The sequence below is a fragment of the Engystomops pustulosus genome, chromosome 4 (genome assembly GCF_040894005.1).
Source record: "Engystomops pustulosus chromosome 4, aEngPut4.maternal, whole genome shotgun sequence".
Classification (NCBI taxonomy): Eukaryota; Metazoa; Chordata; class Amphibia; order Anura; family Leptodactylidae; genus Engystomops; species Engystomops pustulosus.
Window position 1 is genome coordinate 204,185,197 of NC_092414.1, and position 18,105 is coordinate 204,203,301.

The 18,105-nt window shown below is 41.7% G+C and overlaps 1 protein-coding gene across 2 annotated transcripts; it reads right to left on the minus strand.

Annotated features, from left to right (window-relative positions):
* Nucleotides 1–373: 373 nt before the first annotated feature.
* S1PR5 (sphingosine-1-phosphate receptor 5) lies at nucleotides 374–17,121 on the minus strand. Of its 2 annotated transcripts, none has more exons than XM_072149503.1 (2): nucleotides 16,952–17,121; nucleotides 374–2,722 (listed from the first exon to the last, which is right to left on the minus strand). In XM_072149503.1, the coding sequence occupies exon 2, from the start codon at nucleotides 2,433–2,435 to the stop codon at nucleotides 1,284–1,286; it is 1,152 nt and encodes a 383-aa protein (XP_072005604.1). In that variant the 5' UTR covers nucleotides 2,436–2,722; nucleotides 16,952–17,121; the 3' UTR covers nucleotides 374–1,283. The 2 variants fall into 2 exon arrangements, with proteins under 2 accessions (XP_072005604.1, XP_072005605.1); XM_072149504.1 differs by lacking the exon at nucleotides 16,952–17,121 and adding an exon at nucleotides 3,032–3,157.
* Between the last annotated feature and the right edge of the window lie 984 nt (nucleotides 17,122–18,105).

Genomic DNA, 18,105 nt, shown 5'->3' on the forward strand with positions numbered 1-18,105 from the left:
GAATGTTATACTCACAAGGACCTTCACCCATGAAATCCTTGTACATCTGTTCCTGCTCTCAGTACACATGTACACAGGAGCCATTGAAAGCAGGACAATCCTCCATTCCCCAAGAAGCAGATCCTAGTCCCATATGTAGGAGGTGATTCCAGACCAGGGCACATGGCAGGCCTAATCTGCCCCTGCAGGTGCCACAAAGGAGATTGATTTATCGGTAATTCGTTGACTTACAGGGTAGTTGATGAAGAGAGATGATATGACTTTTTTCCCAGAAATAAGACTTCCTGCTCCAAATGGATCTCCTCCGAGTAGAACCAGTACAATAGAAATCTTTGCACACAGATACTTGACAAATAATTTTTTTTTCTTTATTTTTTTTTTCTCTTTTTTCCGAGCTATACATCGATGTTAATGCTGCTTGAATTAATACATTATTAATTTATACACTTTCAGTATATACATAAATACAAATGTACAATATTACACCAGTCCCCACTGTGGGATCTGTAATGGATTGAAATTATAAAGACACATAAGAGCTCGGAGTCCATATGATGTCGTTTATAGTCCGTGGATGCATCCGCATAAAACTGTGACCGATTTTGGCGAAATATTGCTATAGTTTAGCTGCGGACGCTAGTGTTACTGCAGAAATGGGACCTGGAGATATATGGAAGAGCGAGACGCATTACTGGGTGATGATATGAATCTCTGAGGACAGTTTCACCTGATCGTGTTTGGTCTGAGGAACTCGGTCCATGTGAAACAAACGTTGGTCAACTTGATACTTCCCAGACAATTTTTTTAACCTCTCGCTCACTCAAGTATAACCAAGAATTCACCAACTTTCCTTCAGCTTCTCCTTTCCTCTCTTGGCAGAGATTCTCCACGACATGCCTCTATCCTAGTGGGCACTGCACTTATCTGCTCCTCACCCTTTTATCTGCTCCTCACCCCTTTAGGGGTCTGTCTCGCGGCTAATGACCAGGGGCCTATTATGACCATGTGCCTAGACGAGCTGAGGACTGTTATCCATCCTCTATGGCGTCAATGAATGTGGACAAATAGCTTATGGGTCATGTTTCACTTGCTGATCAGCAAATGTGTAGTGCCTTTTCCATGAAATATGGAAAAATTAGAAGCCTGTATGGAAATGTATGGGCTATCTTGACGTCAAGGAAGCAGTCTTCATTTCACATGTTCTTTTCCATACCTTCCAATATAATTTCTAGGATATAATTCCCTTTTAGAAATATTTTGATGGCTCATACACATGACTTTGCTCAGTACTTTTTGGCTACGAGAGACTTCACTGGAGTCGGAGTCCCATTTCCTGAAGATATTGTTGTCTCCAAACCTTCCTGTTTGTGGGACGACTTTTCAGATTTGCTTGTGCTTCGTTCAATGACCTGGAAGAATCCGAATCTTCCTCTTGTCTCCCCGTCCTCGTTGACAAAGCAAAAGAAGCAAACCAGCTTCAGAATGGCCCTTCTAATGTCTCTGCTGGTCAACGTGTAGATGATTGGGTTTAAAAAAGAATTTATCATGGCCAAGCCGAGAAAATAATCAGCTTTCAGAAGGACAGGGCATGCATTGACCTCGCACGACACGTCGGAGAGAAGAAGGACAAAAAGAGGAAGCCAACAGCCAATGAAGGTTCCTACCACAATGGTAACAGTTTTCAATAAGGCCATGTATTTTTGGGACTTTCTTAGTGCTCCCTTCCGTAAAGTTCCCACCAACCTTTGACTGTTTAGCTTTACAATCCTATATATGCGTAAGTAGAGGACCACGATGGAGATAAGGATGGCCAGAAAGATTGTGATGCAAAACAATATATAATCCTTGGAATATAAAGGTAAGATGGTTGAACAGGAGGGAAGATTTGTGATACAGTTCCATCCCAGGATCGGAAGAACCCCCAACAAGATAGAGACAATCCAACTTGCGCCTACGAGCAATGCCATTCGTCCTTGCTTGTCTCCGTTGTAGAGTTTCATGCGCACCATGGTGATGTGACGTTCTATGGCGATTGCAAGCAAGCTGAAGATTGAGGCAGTCAATGTAACAAAAACACCCCCTTCCCTCACAAACCACATAACAGGGGTGAGTCTGAGTGTGTTTGCTCCAGACAACACAATATTAACCATGTATGCCACTCCTGCCAAGAGGTCAGACAAAGTCAAATTGCCTAGAAGGTAGAACATAGGCGAATGGAACTTCTTATTGCGCCACAGAGCCAGAAGTACAATCAGGTTCTCCAGAACGATGAGGACACATACCACCAAAAACACCACAGCCTCGGCTTTCAGTCCACCCTTGTATCGACTAGTGCTCAGCTTGCCAGTGTAGTTGTAATGAAGAGCAATAACGCTATTGTTTTGGTATTCCCTGTACAACCGGCTTAGGTGGTATTGATGTGTTACACCATCCATGGTTCACGGCTGGTCTCCAAAGCTCTCAGAAGTTTACAACTTTGTCTGGATATCAGAAATAGACGAGATCATAGCCAAGCGATAGAAGATGTATGGCCGGAATTATCCATAAACATATTATCCCAACACAGATTTGTTTTTGGGTTCCGTTTCAACTCCCTGGGAGTCGGTAACTGCTTCATCCGAAATAACTTCTCGTGTTATGTTGCTGCATTTCCTTAAGGTCTCCACATAGTGTCAGTGTTTCTTCGTTTGGTAGCTGCACCGTCTGTACGTGCCGATGTATTCTAGATAAAGAACAATAAGATTAAAGTTAAAAAAAAAAAGTAAACTATTACATGTCCAGAAAATAATACAGTAAATAATTATTCACCTACATAATCGGAAAGAAACATATGGTCATATGGATTGGAATATCTACACATGCAACGTCGTAATTGAGCTGGTACAGCCGGCTTATGCTCTCGAACACATTGTCGCATAATTTAATCATATATAATTTGGAGAAATTCAGATATGATATCCCAGATCATCGGGATTCAGAGGCTTCTGATGTGCAGAAACCATGTTATAAGGAGGGGGGTAGGACCTCTGACCTGTGGTTTTTGCATCTGATCTTCTGGCAGCTCTGCATTCAGTGAGCTTCCCTCTGCACCCAGTGAGCTCCCCTCTGCACCCACTGAGCTTCCCAGTGCTGTGCACTTTCTTTTGTGTTAATTTCTAGACTTCCTACTTTTTTGGGATTCACGAGGCTCAGCTCTTTGTTTTAACAGGCTCCACTTAAACACACTGATTCATCCTTCAGAGGAAAGCTGCCAGATACTTAGGTTACACAGGCCACTTATAGCTGACGGAGCACTACTGCCTGGGTTTTCTGTGGTGCAGGAGCTCGTTGCATTTCTGTCCTACATGTTTGTGCAGGACAACGCATCTTATACTGGCAATTTTAATAACCATAGTTGTTTCTGGGCTGATAGCAGCCTATGTGCTGTGCGTGGACATGCCCTTATGCAGGATTAATGGACTTTTTGTCTATTTTATGACTTACAGCTAACGTGACTGTGGGGTCCTGTTATGTTTGTACAAGTCTTGATGGACACCATGTGTCTGCCTTGCAACAGTTGTGATTATACACGGTAAATCTGGCATAGCAAGAGGATTACGGACAAATGTTATTTCAACCTGTGCCTGCTTATAACCATCCCGCCACTCTACTGATCAGAAGTCTCCATAGAAATCCGACAAAGAGCAGGGAGAGTTCAGGCATTCCCCGTCGCCTTTGAGTTTAAGCTTTTCTGCCTTGCAGCCCTTAAAGTTGTTGCCCTTCAACATCGGCCGCTGTGTTTGTCTTGGCCAAGTATAGTGAAGAACAGCAGCTGCCACATACTTCTGATGCTACTTCTGATGCTACTTCTAAATCTCAAGGATTCCGTAGCCTCAAGATACCCTAGCAAAACCAACCAGCTTCACCAGATAAATATCTACAGACAAGTAAATCGAAGGAAAATGATCAGGAACAAGACATTACCCCCTAAAGAAGGGGAACCCAACTTGTCCCCTCAGTGACCTAGGCATAACCCTTCAGAGGACTATTTCCATCTGAGACAATTATGGCATATCCCCTGACCTAATGCTCAGACAGAAGAAGGAGACAGGTATAGGAGGCTGAGCATGCACTCTTCTATCTCCATTACGATTTGTTAAAGAGGACCTGTCACCTAAATTTTCGGCACTAGGAGATGTTACTAAAGTAAGCAGCTCCTAGTGCTTGATCAAACGCCGCAGTGTTAGAGTGATCAAACACTGCGGCGGGCTGCCTCTTCCCCGGACCACCCCACTAGCTCCATAGGCCGGCAGTGACTGCCGCGCGCTAGCCACGCCCCAACCCCACCCCCTCATGAATACGTCGGACAGCTTTGCGAGCTGTCCGACAATTACATTGTACCCCGCCGCAGTGTTTGATAGCGTTACCGGAGGTTTCCGGTAACGCTATCACTCTAACACTAGGGTGTTTGATCAAGCACTAGGAGCTGCTTACTGTAGTAAGCAGCTCCTAGTGCCAATAAATTGGGTGACAGGTCCTCTTTAAACCTTCAGCTGTGGAAGTAGATCCCAAATTGTCTAAAAATTAGAACACTCAAAATACTTTTGCAGCTCTTTTGAAAAATAACCAAATTTTGGTCTACATCTCCACCCTATACACGCCAGTGAATAATTATGACCCTGTGCAGAAAGAGTTGTCCGAACAAGTCTGATAAACTAAGTAAGTGACAGATTGTACCTTCCCATCAGTCACCATTAGGGTAGACGCACATGGGTGCGGACTCTCTGCACCCAATGTACAGGACCAGACTATGTGGATTCGAGAGAAGTTTTCTCCTCTACAAGGGAAAGGTCTAAGCGAATCCACAACACAAAACTGAAACCTGCATTTCAGTGTCCACATGGGTCACATAGATTTCGAGGCTACGGGACCTCACACCAGATTTCCCAAACCCATCCTGGTTCAATATACAGAAGCAGCAAAGTGGATGAGAGTTGAACATCTCCCACCCACGAGCTACATCCGACTTTACCAGAGAAGTTTCTCCAAAACTTAATCTCTATGAAACCCGTAGTGACGCGCAAGTTGTCAACATTGCTTCAACCAGGATGTGAAATGTACAATACTGGAAAATAATAAAAAAACTGATAAAAATCACCGGGGCCGGAAAGTGAAGGGGAATGAAGGAGTAGAGACATGTAAGAGGGGCAGATAGACAAAACAAGCCGAGAACTTGTACCTGACAGTAATAATTACCACACAAGATAAACTACAACACGTCCTGTCATGTCACCTCCGCTCTCTCATGGCAAACATTATCTCTTATTACAGACGTGTTCCCAGGATCTTCTAACGTGTCCAAGATCCATCCCTGACATTAGGCTGATATGAATGCTCCACCAGTGGGAGTGAGGGTGATCTTTATGGGGTTGGGACCAGAAAGGATAGCAACTCATGTATGAAAACAAGCACCAAAACCCAAAACAGTGGTAGAGCCACAATCCATTGGCAGCATAAGAATCTCCTGAGGATATCACTTCATCTTTGTAGTCTTTTTGGAGGAATGTGCTGACCCCCAACCCCAACACATATGCCCTGCAACTGGTCTTCTATACTATATTCCCAGTAACAAGTCTTCTATACCATATTCTCAGTAGCTTGCCTTATAATATTCCCAGTAGTTGATATTCCATATTATATTCCCAGTAGCTGGTATTCCAGAATATATTCCCAGTAATTGGTCATCCATATTCATGTCCAGATTAAGTCCGGTGGAGGTCCTCTGATCATGCAGCTAGAGTTGAAGCAGGCAGGATGGTGGGGGCCCCCTACTTCTGCACTCTGGTGGGGGCCCTGGGGCTCATTCCCCGGGTTCCCTCCCAATAATCTGTCCCTGTCCATATTATATCCCCAGTGACTGATCCTCCATAGTATGTTTTCAGTAGCTGGTCATCCATATTATATTCTCCCTAACTGGTCCTCTGTACTATATTCCCACTAACTGGATCTCCATAGTATATTCCCAGTAGCTTGTCATCCATATTATATTCCCACTAACTGGTTGTAGATAGTATATTCCCAGTAGCTGTTCATCCATATTATATTCCCATAAACTTGTCCTCTATACTATATTCCTAGTAACTGGTCCTCCGTAGTATATTGCCAGTAGCTGGTCTTCTATACTAAATTCTCAGTAGCTGGTCTTCTATACTAAATTCTCAGTAGCTGGTCTTCTTTACTAACTTCTCAGTAGCTGGTCTTCTATACTAAATTCTCAGTAGCTGGTCTTCTATACTAAATTCTCAGTAGCTGGTCTTCTATACTAAATTCTCAGTAGCTGGTCTTCTATACTAAATTCTCAGTAGCTGGTCTTCTATACTAACTTCTCAGTAGCTGGTCTTCTATACTAACTTCTCAGTAGCTGGTCTTCTATACTAAATTCTCAGTAGCTGGTCTTCTATACTAAATTCTCAGTAGCTGGTCTTCTATACTAAATTCTCAGTAGCTGGTCTTCTATACTAAATTCTCAGTAGCTGGTCTTCTATACTAAATTCTCAGTAGCTGGTCTTCTATACTAAATTCTCAGTAGCTGGTCTTCTATACTAAATTCTCAGTAGCTGGTCTTCTATACTAAATTCTCAGCAGCTGGTCTGCCATACCGTTCCTCCTTTTCACAGCGGAATACCATTGCCATAAGTAAATGGTCATCTCAATGGTGGTTTGTTCCATTGTTCACAAGAATAGGGGCCTGGAAGTGCCCCTTGTGCTCCTTAGGAGTAAAACGCTGGCTCCACAGGGGCCCCAGTCAGTCCTATGGGGCTACAGCAGACAACTGTCCTGAACTGTACAGAAGTGAATGGGTGCTGGTCCAACATGTGCCGCATTGATAAGAGCCAATTGCAGGCTCTTCGGTCTTGTTTTCGCTTGGTCCGAACACTTGTAAGGGGATTATCTAGTGTACCGGGGCCTATAAATAAGTGGGCGCTATGCTTACCCACTTCACATTGGGGCATTTTGTGGGATTCCCAGTCTAACCATTGATATCATATGACCTATTCACATGGCACATCAGGTTGCAGGCAGTTCCCCTTTAGTGTACAGTTGCTCGGTGTTGTAGGCCTTGTCTTGGTTTCTATACATTTTGGTTGTGTATGTTGTGTAATATTTTGCATGACGCTTTCTGCCTATTAGTTTGCATGACATGCGGCCAATGTGTTTTACACTTGCTTTATGTCGCCCACCACATAGCACCCACCCCTGAACCACACGTATCTAACGCTGCTTGTGTTTCCGGCAATGAAGTACCACGAGGGCCCAAACCACAAATGTCACATAGAGTTAGATGTGGTGCTGATACATAGCACCTACTTGTATATAGGCGCACATAGATGTATGTACATTATATATTACAATAAAAACAGCAAAAAAAAGGTATTAAAGGGGTGGTTTCCTTTAAGACAATCCCTTTAACTTCTTATTAACTATTTTGGGCCTTAATGACTAAACAATTTATTTCGTTTTTTCCCCCCGACACCCTTCAAGAGCAATAACCTTTTTATTTTTCAGTCATACGAGGGTTTGTTTTTTTTGTGGAATGAATTTTACATTTTTATTCTCAATTCATCGATTGACTTTTACTAACTTTTTTAGAGGAAGGAATAAAGGAAACAGTAATTTCGCCTTTGGCTATTTAGGTTTTAGGATATTTGTGTGTCCTATAAAGATTATGCAATTGTAAAGAATTTTTTTTTCATGTTTTGCCTCTTTTGCATACTACAACCAAAAGGTTTTATTTTTCTTCTTTCGATTTTTATATTATTACAAGATTTATTTTGTCCGACTTCCACGTAAGATCGTGTCCTTGTAAAATTGGAAGGAGGAGTGGCCTAGCTGAAAGAAGGAGTGGCTTCGCTTAAAAGAGGCGTGGTTTAAGGTTTGCTAATACCAACTGACACTTTTTGAAAATATTTGTGATCAATCTAGTTAATATTTAAATTTTTAGTGTTAACTAACATTTTTGGCCTCCTATATACGAGTATGTACTCTATGAGGGATTTTGAGGTCAGGCTTAAAGGGGGATTTTTATGAAATTTTAAGCTTGGCACATAAAAAGAAGAAGATAAAGAAAACAAAAGAAGCTGTTAACCTAAAGTGTAAGGATTCCCCGTTGTGAAGTGGTGCCATGTCTGCTTCGAGGGGAATTTCAGCTACATTGATCATCAGACATCCCATAAACAACTGCGCCTTAGTACAAAAATCTACTAGAATTCCCCTTAAAGTCCACGTCTTTTAGATATTAACACTGATATCATACTGAGATCCCCTATGATTGCAAAATAAAGGATTAGTAAGTGTTCAATTCTTCTACAGCACCCCTGCAGGACAAAGTAAGAATTGCATTGAGGGCTATAGGCTGCCTTGCTAATGCATGGATATGCTGGGTCCTCCCGATGTAGAAGTCTTCAATATGAATAAATGCAGGACTCATCTAAGTATCTCCATTAGAGGGTGTATGAAAATTGAGTTTCTACACCAGATAATCCAATGGACGGGGCATATTTGTGATTAGACACAATAACCAAGATTTAAAAAAGAAATAAAAATATAAAATACAAGTTCCACTATATTCTATGGAATACGAGCCTCAGAGCTTCGGATAGCCTATTGTGAGTGTGTCTGTCTCGCAAATCTAAAAATGGGGTTAATGTTGCATTTGTTTTTTTTAACAAAAACATAAAAAATCAGTGTCCGTCCATTACTCATTACTTCCTCTTTTTGGCTGTTTTACTACAAAAATGCATAATATGCAGGAAAAGGAAATCCAGAGTCTTCCTTATGTCCCAAGCAGTTCCCAAGTATAGATTCCAACTCAATGCATAGCACGGTCAGTTGTCGTGTAAGGGGCACAGTGTGGTCAGTTGTGGTGTGAGGGGTATATATTATATATGTGGGGGCACAGTGTGGTCGGTTGTGGTGTGAGGGGTATAAATGATATATGTGGGGGCACAGTGTGGTCAGGTGTGGTGTTAGGGGTGTATATGATATATGTGGGGGCACAGTGTGGTCAGTTGTGGTGTGAGGGGTATATATGATATATCGGGGGGCACAGTGTGGTCAGTTGTGGTGTGAGGGGTATATATGAAATATTGGGGGGGTACAGTGTGGTCAGTTGTGATGTGAGAGGTATATATGATATATGTGGGGGCACAATGTGGTCAGTTGTGGTGTGAGGAGTATGAATGATATATGTGGGGGCACAGTGTGGTCAGCTGTGATATGAGAGGTATGTATGATATATGTGGGGGCACAGTGGGGTCAGTTGTGGTGTGAGGTATATGTATGATGTATGTTGTGGCACAGTGTGGTCAGTTGTGATATGAGAGGTATATATGATATATTGGGGGCACAGTGTGGTCAGTTGTGATGTGAGGGGGATATATGATATATGTAGGGGCACAGTGTGGTCAGTTGTGGTGTGAGGGGTATATATGATATATGTGGGGCACAGTGTGGTCAGTTGTGATATGAGAGGTATGTATGATATATGTGGGGGCACAGTGTGGTCAGTTGTGGTGTGAGGTATATGTATGATGTATGTTGTGGCACAGTGTGGTCAGTTGTGATATGAGAGGTATATATGATATATTGGGGGCACAGTGTGGTCAGTTGTGATGTGAGGGGGATATATGATATATGTAGGGGCACAGTGTGGTCAGTTGTGGTGTGAGGGGTATATATGATATATGTGGGGCACAGTGTGGTCAGTTGTGATATGAGAGGTATATATGATATATGTGGGTGTACAGTGTGGTCAGTTGTGATATGAGAGGTATATATGATATATTGGGGGCACAGTGTGGTCAGTTGTGATGTGAGGGGGATATATGATATATGTAGGGGCACAGTGTGGTCAGTTGTGATATGAGAGGTATGTATGATATATGTGGGGGCACAGTGTGGTCAGTTGTGGTGTGAGGTATATGTATGATGTATGTTGTGGCACAGTGTGGTCAGTTGTGATATGAGAGGTATATATGATATATTGGGGGCACAGTGTGGTCAGTTGTGATGTGAGGGGGATATATGATATATGTAGGGGCACAGTGTGGTCAGTTGTGGTGTGAGGGGTATATATGATATATGTGGGGGCACAGTGTGGTCAGATGTGGTGTGAGGGGTATATATGATATATGTGGGGGCACAGTGTGGTCAGATGTGGTGTGAGGGGTATATATGATATATGTGGGAGCACAGTGTGGTCAGTTGTGGTGTGAGGGGTATATATGATATATGTCGGGGCACAGTGTGGTCAGTTGTGGTGTGAGGTGTATATATGATATATGTGGGGGCACAGTGTGGTCAGTTGTGATATGAGAGGTATATATGATATATTGGGGGCACAGTGTGGTCAGTTGTGATGTGAGGGGGATATATGATATATGTAGGGGCACAGTGTGGTCAGTTGTGGTGTGAGGGGTATATATGATATATGTGGGGCACAGTGTGGTCAGTTGTGATATGAGAGGTATATATGATATATTGGGGGCACAGTGTGGTCAGTTGTGATGTGAGGGGGATATATGATATATGTAGGGGCACAGTGTGGTCAGTTGTGGTGTGAGGGGTATATATGATATATGTGGGGCACAGTGTGGTCAGTTGTGGTGTGAGGTATATGTATGATGTATGTTGTGGCACAGTGTGGTCAGTTGTGATGTGAGAGGTATATATGATATATGTGGGGGCACAATGTGGTCAGTTGTGATGTGAGGGGTATATATCATATATGTGGGGGCACAGTGTGGTTAGCTGTGATATGAGAGGTATGTATTATATATTGGGGGCACAGTGGGGTCAGTTGTGGTGTGAGGGGTATATATGATGAGGGGGCACAGTGTGGTCAATTGTGGTGTGAGGGGTATATATGATGTATGGGGGGCATAGTGTGGTCAGTTGTGTTGTGAGAGGTATATATGATACATTGGGGGGCATAATGTGGTCAGCTGTGGTGTGTAGTGTATATATGATGTGGGGGCACAGTGTGCTCAGTTGTGATGTGAGAGGTATGTATGATATATCGGGGGGCACAGTGTGATCAGTTGGGGTGTTATGGGCATATATTTCTTAGGAGCATAGTGTGTGACATAATTGTTAGCCAGGAGATACTATTACCTTGTAGGTTACTGACATATTGGTAGCTGCGGATCTAAGACATTTGGGGGCTGAATATACGAGCAATAAGTCACGACCAGGAGAAGTTTTGTTCCCCTTCTGTCTGTATGGGGCTCCACAATTTCTAGTGGCGGCCCTGCGTGTGATTATCATCAGTGTCCCCCACATCATTTGGGATCCCTGTGTTTCCTGAGACATGTCGGGGATGTATAATTTCCCATGCAGTAGGGAAGTTTATCTCCTGCTATTTTTATAGGTCCTCGTCCTCACATCCCACTATAAAAGTTAAAAACAACATCGGCTTCCCCTGCAGACAGACAATAGTCTGTGACATAATGGGAAAGCGTCTCAGTGTGCGCATGATAAAGGTCCAGGATAGACGCAACGTGACAGCCCTGTGTCTGCAACATAAAGCTTCCACTTCTAACGTTTCTATTCTACATTGTATTCTGCTTTTCTACCTGCAGGTGTCACTGTCACCCACAATTATATCCTGATAGTAGAAGATGCCCCTGATCCCTATTCTATGATCTGACCTCCCCTTGTGTCCTAGATTTCATTTATCCCTATGGCAGCTCTTCCTGGCAATCATTCACAATAAGACGAATGAACAGATACATTCATAGAATCCAAGTCAACAGAGGAATGAACAAGGAATGCCAGGGATTTCAGCTCTGAAGCCTGCACATTTGTGTATGCAGCTCTGGAGCAATGTACAGTCACCACAAAATTACTAAAGTACATCTCTTTAAGTGAGCAGCACTTGGGTGGTTAATCTGCAACTTATATGTAAGACTACAGTGACTCACAGATAATCTAAACACTTAAAATTGACTCCCTAAACGGAATATTCATTATTCGTAATTCTTTATTTAGATTCTCCCTCCTGACCTGCAGGGGTGATGCCCCTGGTATACAGTGTGTGATCAATGGGGTCATTCATTGATATGTATACAAAAGCATCATCACGTATATATTTCTAATAGGGGGGGGGGGGTCACCGTATATATATAGGGGGCATAGTATATAGCTAATACAGGGGGCACAGTATATATGTCTGTTAAAGGGAAAATGGTATTTAATACAGGGGACACAGTATATAGCTGATACAGGGACACAGTATATAGCTAATACAGGGGGCACAGTATATAGCTAATACAGGGACACAGTATATAGCTAATACAGGGGGCACAGTATATAGCTAATACAGGGACACAGTATATACCTAATACTGGGGCACAGTATATAGCTAATACAGGGACACAGTATATAGCTAATACAGGGGGCACAGTATATAGCTAATACAGGGACACAGTATATAGCTAATACAGGGGGCACAGTATATAGCTAATACAGGGACACAGTATATACCTAATACTGGGGCACAGTATATAGCTAATACAGGGACACAGTATATAGCTAATACTGGGGGCACAGTATATAGCTAATACAGGAGCATAGTATATAGCTAATACAGGGGGTACAGTATATAGCTAATACAGGGACACAGTATATAGCTAATACAGGGGGCACAGTATATAGCTAATACAGGGACACAGTATATACCTAATACTGGGGCACAGTATATAGCTAATACAGGGGGCACAGTATATAGCTAATACAGGGACACAGTATATAGCTAATACAGAGACACAGTATATAGATAATACAGGGGGCACAGTATACAGGGGGCACAGTATATAGCTAATACAGGGACACAGTATATAGCTAATACAGGGGGCACAGTATATAGCTAATACAGGGGGCACATGATCTATGTATATTTATTACAGGGGGCACAGTATATAGCTAATACAGGGGGCACAGTATACAGGGGGTACAGTATATAGCTAATACAGGGGGCACAGTATATAGCTAATACAGGGGGCACAGTATATAGCTAATACAGGGACACAGTATATACCTAATACTGGGGCACAGTATATAGCTAATACAGGGGGCACATGATCTATGTATAGTTATTACAGGGGGCACAGTATATAGCTAATACAGGGGGTACAATATATAGCTAATACACGGGGCACAGTATATAGCTAATAAAGGGGGCACATGATCTATGTATAGTTATTACAGGGGGTATGAATTACATTACATACACTATAATCCATACATAAATGCATGTCTGGAGCTGTTTATGCTAAAATCAGGGAAGATTGTATATATTTTGATGACCACTGAAGGGGGGGGGGCATTTTTTGAGATTTGTTGTGTACAACAAATTACTTTAATTTATAGCTCAACTCCTTATGTCAGTGGTTGGAGTCTGTGTCTCGCTGCTCTGCCATAGCTTTAATCTTGGTCTTCCTGAAGATGTCAGTCTGGGGCCCCTCTGACCTTTGGGGCCCAAAGCAATTGTTGTTTTTTGGATAAATCTACCCCTGACTGTCCCTAGCTCTATTACGTATACTTATTTAGGACTTCATAGTGAGAACATTTGGTTATATCATGGGCTTTGGACCTAATGTGGTACTGTAAGGTGACAGTACATGGCCCTAGTATTTGGCATTACTGTATGGGGGTATTATTTGATCAGGCGTTCATTCACACTATATCATAGTATTATTTAGACTCTACATTGTACTGTTAGCTGCCAGTAGATATTGGTTCTATTTGGCAATGTATGACAGTATTATTTTGCACTATATTGAACTATTATTTGTTAATATACTGTATTATTATTTGGCACTACAGGCGGTCCCCTACTTAAGAACACCTGACTTACAGACGACCCCTAGTTACAAACAGACCCCTCTGTCCCCTCTGGTGAAGCTCTCTGGATGTTACTATAGTCCCAGGCTGCAATGATCAGCTGTAAGGTGTCTGTAATGAAGCTTTATTGATCCTTGTTCCCATAACAGAAACAAAATTTGAAAATTCAATTATCACAGGGATAAAAAAATGTATGTCTACAATTATAAAATATATAGTTCTGATTTACATACAAATTCAACTTAAGTACAAACCTAAAGAACCTATCTTGTATGTAACCCAGGAACTCCCTGTATGTGTTATGTAGTAACTGTATTTTAGTAGAATTAGTTACTGTACGCTGTTGTTATTTGGTCACTGTATATTGCTGTTTTGAATGGTTATTTTGGAATTCTATCATAATTCAGCACTTAATACTACAGATATCATGCTATCATCTAGGCACTGAATGGTATTGCTAGTCAGGCACTATATGATACTATTACTTGGACACTGTATGGTACTGCTAGTCAGGCACTGTATGGTACTATTACTAGGACACTGTATGGTACTATTACTTGGGCACTGTATGGCACTGCTATTTGGGCACTATATGGTATTATTACTTGGACACTGTATGGTACTATTACTAGGACACTGTATGGTACTATTACTTGGGCACTGTATGGCACTGCTATTTGGGCACTATATGGTATTATTACTTGGACACTGTATGGTACTACTACTTGGGCATTGTATGGTACTGCTATTCGGGCACTGCATGGTACTATTACTTGGACACTGTATGGTACTACTACTTGGGCATTGTATGGCACTGTTATTCGGGCACTGTATGGTACTATTACTAGGGCACTGTATGGTACTACTACTTGGGCACTGTATGGTACTATTATTTGGGCATTGTATCGTACTATTACTAGGGCACTGTATGGTACTGCTATTTGGGCACTGTATGGTACTATTACTAGGGTACATTATGGAACTGCAAAAAATGTACCTGTTACAAGCCAGAGCTCATATACAGCAGTCTAATAATTTAGTGTGATAACCTCGTGGGTGCTGTGAGGGTGCACATCGTTCTATACAGCTTCATAATTGCATCTGAATTGGTCATTGAGGGGGTGCAGGGGTCTGGTGACAGGTCCCATTGAGATGATAATCCTGCACACAGCACACAGGCGCATCTCATCATCCAACAACCACGGCCCCGGGCTATCCCCATACAGTGTAAACACCGCACAACTGCGGACACTGACCCCCTATACTGTCTATAGGCTCAGCACGTGACTTTATCTAACTATCTATATATCTAGCACTATAAAAAGCAGTTGTCCAAATGCAATGGTAGAAGTGGAAAAAGTAGTTATATTATTCCATAGCAGACTCTGGGAGTAAGTAGTGGAATCTGTAATATGATGGCGCCATATAAACAAGGATTATTATTAATAGTATGAATTATACCATTGCTCACCTGATATATATATATATACATATAATACTTAAAAACACATAGTACACGCAGGAAACATATATATTTATGTCTCCTGTGTGATCTTTATTTTTTGCTTGAGAAAGGCTCCAATCCTTAGGACCTGAGACGTTGCTGTGGTCATTTGGTAAAAATGGTCCTTCAAAGCTCGGAGCTTGGAGCGCTACAATTGTAACACTTAATATTCAATATTTTTTTATTGGCTTATTCCACTTCCTGCGCTTTGCATCTGAGTCATATTTTGCCTGCATGTGCTGCTTCATTTTTCAGTTTATCTATTATTATTATTTATCTATCTATACATATATATCATAGCCATCATTCTGTATATATATTTAGATCAATACATCTCATATCTATCTATCTATCTATCTCCTATCTATCTATCTATCTATCTATCTATCTATCTATCTCCTATCTATCTATCTATCTATCTATCTATCTCCTATCTATCTATCTATCTATCTATCTATCTATCTATCTATCTATCTATCTATCTATCTATCTAACATCTATCTATCTCATATCTATCTATCTATCTATCTATCTATCTATCTATCTATCTCCTATCTATCTATCATCAATACAGACATCTAGAGAAGAACAGTTTAAAAAAAAACATGTAAAAAGGTGCAAAGCCACTAAAACTCCAGAAAATATGAAGAAAAGACACCTCTCCATAAAAAAATGTAAGTTATAGTTAACTTATTCTGTATACAGTGGCGACGTTTCAGCTCAAAACACACTGAGCCTCTATCTATCTAGTATGTATCTATGTTGTATCTATCTTTTTAGAACGTTTCTATCTATCTCATATCTATCTATCCTTCTATATATCTAGTATGTATCTATCTATCCTTCTATATATCTAGTATGTATCTATCTATCCTTCTATATATCTAGTATGTATCTATCTTGTATCTATCTCATATCTATCTTGTATCTATCTCATATCTATCTTTCTATCCTTCTATCTATTTAGTATGTATCTATCCTGTATCTATCTTTCATCTCCTCAATATATATAATTTCTATCTATCTATCAATCTAATCTCTATCTCTTCTATTTCTCCATCTCCTATTTGACTAATTCTTCCAACCCGTTTGACTTTCGTCCAATGTGCATGGGTGGCTTTTATCTAATATCCTCCATAGGATATCTCCGGATTGCTCCCCAGTACAAGATACACAGATACGTTTAGTAAACCAATAAGTGAAAGTTAAGGTCTCTGCCTTTCCCTGCAGATAGAATAGAAGTTTCTCCCGCTAATCTCTCCATTGTGGCAATCCAGCGATGAGGTAATGCCCCGTACAATGAAGCGTCCATCAAAGAATCCATCAAGAGGTGACAAGGGACTGCGCCGGTACAACACCAGATGCCATCTCCCCTGCAGAGCTTGCACTTCATCCCATGCAGAGTACACTACAGCGCACGCCACATCTGGATTGAATATATTAGCCCAGACTATGGGGAGGTAGCTGTGTACATACCATCACTGTGCACTGCAGGCTCTTAAGGAGAGATGGGGAGAGCAAGAAATATAAGGAATCAAGAAGAAGGGGTTAATAAAAAAGACTTACCCTGAGAAGAAAACTTCTGAGATTCCCAGATTGTCCGAGATACAGAGAAGAAATCCCAAGTGTGTGTCTCCTAGAGGCTGCAGATAAGAGTGAGCCCTCCTCTGTGTGCCGTGTAGCCAGCCCTGCCCCTTACATATGTATAGCCTGCCCACGGCTAGCTCCACACCGCGCTCCGCTTCCTCCCTCCTTCCCTGCTGTCTCTGGGATCTCCATTGTATTGGTGTAAAAACAAGAGAGAACTTACACTTTCCTCTCCTCCGGTCCAGCGCGGCGTCATCAGTCACCGCCGGACTGTGCTGATGTACAGAGGGTCACTGGTGACACCGCATTGACAGCCTACGTCCCCTATAGAGATGAGCAACTGATTCGTAGATTCGGTATGAATCTCGTGATTTTCAAACTTATACAAACTTATCCCCAGGGTCAACATCTGCAAAGAGTTTGTATGTTCTCTCGGTGTTTGCGTGGGTTTCCTCCGGGTCCTCCGGTTTCCTCCCATACTCCAAAACATACTGGTAGGTGGATTAGATTGTGAGCCCCATTGGGGCAAGTTCTGTGCAGCTCCGCGTAATCTGTGTGCCCTATATAAATAAAGGAATTATTATTATTATTATAAACTCTGTATAAACTCCCCCCTCCCCCTCTGTGTTTTAGAGGACTAGAAGGGGCTATATACCAATTTCTGAGACAATTAAAGCAACATCGCTTTGGACTGAATCGAATCAGATCCGAATCCTAAACTACAAAAAAAAAAACAACAACACAGTTTTATTATTTTTATATCACCTGGGTCCTTTAATAAAAACATTTGCGATGCCGGACAACCCCTTTAAGGCAGGAATCACACTCGCAGTTTGTATGGTGTGTCTCTTCTCGATCCTTTCATCTGTTTGCCCAACAATAAGTTGTCAGTGAGTGCATTTTCAGTCTTTTCTTTTTCTTCTTTTTGGATGGATTGGGATAAACAAAGTGTATGTGTGGCTACAGCCTGGGGCATGTTCACATGGTGTTACTGGATGCAGATTTTCTACCAGAATTCGATGCCCTACATTTTTCACAAAATCTGTGATCCATGCACATTTGAAATCAGAAAGAAACCTCAGAGAATTTCGTACACATTGGGGCACATTTACTTACCCGGTCCCGTCGCGATC

Coding starts and splice junctions, on each gene's coding strand:
- S1PR5 (XM_072149503.1), bottom strand. CDS start 2,435: ATGGATGGTGTAACACATCAATACCACCTAAGCCGGTTGTACAGGGAA.